Source organism: Neurospora tetrasperma, assembly GCF_000213175.1.
Source record: "Neurospora tetrasperma FGSC 2508 unplaced genomic scaffold NEUTE1scaffold_3, whole genome shotgun sequence".
Taxonomy (NCBI): Eukaryota; Fungi; Ascomycota; class Sordariomycetes; order Sordariales; family Sordariaceae; genus Neurospora; species Neurospora tetrasperma.
This window is the reverse complement of record NW_009799101.1, coordinates 1,069,011-1,073,952: the sequence shown is the minus strand read 5'-3', so window position 1 is coordinate 1,073,952 and position 4,942 is coordinate 1,069,011. Positions and strand designations below refer to the sequence as shown.

At 55.9% G+C, this 4,942-nt stretch overlaps 1 protein-coding gene across 1 annotated transcript; it reads right to left on the bottom strand.

The window, feature by feature from the left end:
* Positions 1–649: 649 nt before the first annotated feature.
* Positions 650–4,629, bottom strand: NEUTE1DRAFT_121881 (uncharacterized protein; the record flags this gene model as incomplete). Its single annotated transcript, XM_009852275.1, has 4 exons — positions 650–3,597; positions 3,666–3,927; positions 3,987–4,509; positions 4,586–4,629. The coding sequence occupies 4 exons, from the start codon at positions 4,627–4,629 to the stop codon at positions 1,109–1,111; spliced, it is 3,318 nt and encodes a 1,105-aa protein (XP_009850577.1).
* Between the last annotated feature and the right edge of the window lie 313 nt (positions 4,630–4,942).

Here is a 4,942-nt window from a genome sequence, read left to right as displayed (position 1 = left end):
TGGGTATGGTCGTATGTGATTGTCTATTAAAAACAGAGGGCTTATCAAGTTACTGTAATGTGAGAAAGGAACTGGGACCTGAATAAGGTTCAAGAGTCTAACCCAATATAAAAGCCACATGGATATTACTTGGACACCCATCCAAAAGCCACCTACCTGACAAGACACTCGAATAATACACCGTAACAGCGGGCTTCTTTGACGTTATGCTCATATTCATGTATAAGTACAATTACCAAACGCATCTACTGACCCTACTACCATCTATGTACTTGTTTTGTACAGCCGTAGACACCTACGATAACAACGATAACATGCAAACCTCCCGACTCGACGATCCCCATCTACCATATCCACGCACAAACTCGTTGGTATGTACAACTGCTTCCCTTCTGTGTGTCTTTCTGTCTTCCCGTTTCTCTCACAGAACAGAGAATATGCCCTCCGTCCTCCTGAAAGCTAGGTACCTATGTAGTTGAATGACAAATACAAGTAAGGACGCTTTTGTGGTGTTGTACACGATAATCATCGCTTCGACCGAATCAACCCAAGTCCATCAACTCAACTTACGCCCCTTTTTCATATTTGTTTTCGACACAAAGTTCCACAGATCAACGACAACAACGGCGCCATAGCGGAGAATCACACCAACAATAAAAGCAACGCAGGAAACAAGAAACGGTCAGCCAGCAAGACAAAACACAACACGCAAAACATTCAGAAGCCGCTCGCCCCTTTGGCTTTCTTTTTGATAGTTCGTTGTACTTTTTTACTTGCAATTCTTCGCTGCCGCCTTTCTCTCTCTTTTCATTTCTCACTGCTTCAAGAAAAACCAGCCAATTTTTTGAAATGCTACCACCCAGTCACACTAGTGGTTCGCTTTCACTCTTGGTTATCTTGCCCTCCGCCACGCCCTCCACAATGCCCTCCTCGTCTCCTTACCAGGATCGCCTCTCCACTTTCTTTCTTTCTCTCTCTTCCTGGGTCTTTGGCTGTCACTTTGCTCTCCCTCAAACCTCCCAATCTTGAACCTCGGCCCGCGTCGTCCCAGCTCCTGACCTCCCTGACCTCCCTGTTGTTCCTCTCGCAAAGACGGCCCGGTAGACTTCTAATCATCATACCTCGCCGCCTCCCTTTCCGCCTCCAGCCTCCTCATCCTTTCCTCTTCATCCTCCATCGAGATGGCGACCACTTCTCCTCTTCCCCTAGCCGTCCTTCCACTTTCTTTTCTTCTGCTCTTCGACTCCCGCTCTTCGTCCTTGTCGCCGCCGCCGCCCCGGCTTTCCCGACTTCGCTTGCTACCCGCCAGACTAAAGCTCGACGCAAGACTAGCCATCCGTCTCGTCTCCTTAAGCAGACGCTCGCGATCACGAGCAGCACGCTCGGCGGCATGCGGGTCTAGAGAGCCGTTGGCTGCTGGTCCTGGGCCAGTGGCGGCATTGTTAGAAGCAAGGGAGGAGCGTCGGTCGAGGTGGGCGTCCGCAGCATCGGCATCGTGGTTGTTGGAAGAAGAAGACTTCTTGGACGAGCGGTGTCTATCCGAGCGATCCCTATCTCTCTCCCTGTCCCTGTCGCGATCACGATCACGCTCATCTCTGTGACTGCGGTCCCTATCTCTGTCACGGTCTCCTCGATCGCCACGGTCACGATCGCGACGGCTGCTGCTGCCGTGACCGCTTCCTTCCTTACGGTCTTTGCGGTCGGAACGGTCGCGGTCGCGGTCTCGGTCCCGGTCGCCGCGATCCCGGTCACGATCGTCACGGTGGCTGCGACCTCCGCTGTCTCTGTTGTCCCGGTCGGAACGGTCACGGTCGCGACGGCTGCTGCTGCTGTGGCCTTCCTTGCGCTCCTTGCGGTCGGAACGGGACTCACGCTCTCTGTCGCGCTCCTTATCGCGGTCTGAACGGTCGCGGCGCTTCTCCGAGTCACGCTCCTTACGGCTGCTGCGGTGGGACCGGCGGGATGACTCTTCGCCGGCGACACCGGAGGCGGGAGGGGATGCGGACCGGGAACGTTCCTGGTTGCCGCCTTCTTCGTCGGCTACGGTGGTGGAGGTGTGCTTCCTCCTGTGTCTCCTGCTGCTGCTGGAGTGGCCATGCTGTTGATCGTCGCCATCGTTGTTGGTTCCTTCGGCGCCATGAGCGGCGTCAGCGCCACCGGGACTAGCGGAGCGCTGACGTCTTTCTCTGCGTCGGTCACGGTGTTCCTTGCGCTCATCGGCACCGGGGGAATATGATCGTTCACGACGATCTCGGCGTTCACGCTCTCTGTCCCTATCTGAACGCTCACGGTGGTAGTAGTCCCTATCCCTGTCATCTCTTCCGCCGTGGTAGTCATCATCCCTATCTCGGGACCTAGACCGGCCTCGGTCGGCGGTCGCGGAGGGACTGGCAAACCGCGATCCATGATGGGACGAACCAGGGCCGCCGTGACCAAAGGAGTTTGGTGTTTGCGCCTTGTTCTCATTATCTACCCAGCCTCTAGCTTGGAGATGTTTGATACTGGTGTTGGGAAGTCCTCTTAGCATGGCCTTGGGACCCTTGGGCGCATTGGCGGGCACATCTGGGTTGACGGGCGGGGGCTGGGGAGGTCCAAGGGGCATCATGCCACCCATGGCTCCGTAACCATCACCTCCCATACTCATGCCAAATCCTCCCGGACCGTTCCAGCCGTTGGTGAAGCCCATGCTGCCGCCGAAACCGCCAGGTCCCATAAAGCCGGGGCCATCACCGGGGTACATGCCTTCAGGGTCGCCGTTCATGTAGCCATTGTGAGCGTATCCTTCATCACCTTCGGCGCCGGCATCGGGGTTTGTGGCATCGCCGTTGGGTGCGGCGGTGGCATTCTCGGCATCACCATCAGTCTCAGCAGTGGCAGGAGGTTTCGCTTCACTGTCAGCCCCTTGAGCATCTTGTTCAGCAGCAGCGTCGCCATCTTCGGTCTCCTTCTTTCCAGTGTCTTCGCGCAACGAGCGGCCAAACTCGTCCACGTTCGGGTCAGCACTTGCAGCACCCTCGCCTTTGTTCTCGTTGTTGCCATCTTGGGAAGCGCCACTGACGCTGCCGCCAGGGAAACCGCCGTTGTGCATGGAGCCACCCATGCCTGCCCCGTACTGTTGGTTCGGGTAGTTCTGGTCTCCCCCATAGTTGCCGCCCATGCCCATCGGACCGTTCATGCCGCCCATGTTGCCGTAGCCGTTGTTGTAGCCGCCACGGCCGCCATAGCCGCCACCGTAACCGTAGCCTCCCCGGCCACGTCCTCTACCGCCACGGAATCCGTATCCACCCCGGCGATAGTCATTGAACTGGCCGTTGCCATAATTACCTGAATTGAAGTTGCCTTGTTGGAAGGAGCCAGAGTTAAACGAGCCATAATCACCATTGCCCATGCCAGAAGCATTTGGATGATTGAAATTATCTTGGCCGACATTCCATGATGACTGCTGCCCGTTCCAGTTATTATTCGATTCATTGCCGCCTGCGCCGCTAAATCCTCCCATTCCCATGTTCATGCCGCTCATGCCCATGCCAGAAAAACCCCCGTTCATGTACATTTGCTGCATCGCGCTCATCGGATCCATGTTCATGCCTGGCATACCTGTGTCGTGGGTGGTTAGTTATCTGGTGTGTTTTGGAAAAGAGGAACACATAACGGGGCGGACTCACCCATCATTGGAAAGCCATTCTGCATGGCCATCATCATTTGCATTTGGTCGAAGCCACCGCCAAAGTTCATGGGGAAGCCGTTCATCCCGAATCCAAATCCTCCAGCGGGCTTTGGCTGTACATCATCGCCCTCGGCGTTTTCTTCATTCTCTTCGCCGTCCTTTGTCTCTTGGGGATTTTCGGCCGCGTCGCCCTCCGCTTCGGCAGGCGTTCCGTCGGCTGCTTCTTCCTCGGCAGCATTTTCGGTAGGGTTTTCGGTAGCCTGTCATCTGGTCAGTGACCCGTGGTCATGGCCAGCAATATCTGACCGATTTCGCTTACATCTTGGTCGGCTTCGTGGTCCGCCGAGTCAGCACCTTCTACCTTGGGAGCTTCTTCTCCCGCTTGACCCTCGGCTCCTGCATGTTCGCCTCCGGCACCTTGCTCATCAGCCGCCGGCGCAGGCTCTTCTGGCTGCTGCTGCTGCTGCTGCTGCTGCTGCTCTGGTGCGGGGGCTTGTTCCTCAGGCGCTGAATCGCTAGGCAAAGGTAGCTGTGGTGCCGTGGTAGACACTGGCGTCGATTCAATGGGGGTAGGAGGGGCTGACTCCTTGGCGCGTGCGTCTTGCTGCTTTTTTAAATAAGTCTTGAGGAAGACTCTGATAGTGGTCCGTAGAGACTTGTGCGGTTTGGCGTCTTCGGCCGATAGCGGCGAGTGTTCGCATACGGGGCAAGAGGTAGGTAGTGTTGACCGGCAGTCTTCGCAAATGGTTTGTTCGCAGCAGGGCAACCTGAAGGCATTCGCAGCCAATCTACTGCAGATGGCGCATTTCAGTTTCGCCGGGATGTCTTCTGGGCTCAGAGTTCTATTGTAGTCGTTAGCATACCTGCCACCAGGGTGTATCCTGAATAGTGGGAGATGGCGGGGTAGGAGAGACGAACCTGATGACCTCGGCGAGAGCCTCTTCTGATATCGCGGCCGCCATTGCGATTTCCTGCACTTCAACAACCTAGGCGCAACCGGCCTCCTAGAGACAGAGGAGGTGTAGGAATGAAGAGTCCAAGAACATGGAGAGGCGCTCGTTGGCGTCCTGTCTTCGAAGGAAGGTATGAAATATCGCTGAGTGATGTGATTCGCGATGTCTCTCGTATCAAATGCTGCTCGGTGGTGTTGCTTGTTGCGAAAAAAAAATGCAAGCCGGAGCTCACGTTGCCGAGCCCACGCAGGCTTGATGAGGGGCCTCAAAGGTTGACGAGGCGCAAATGTCTCTCAATACGCACAGAGTACAGTTTCGAGGC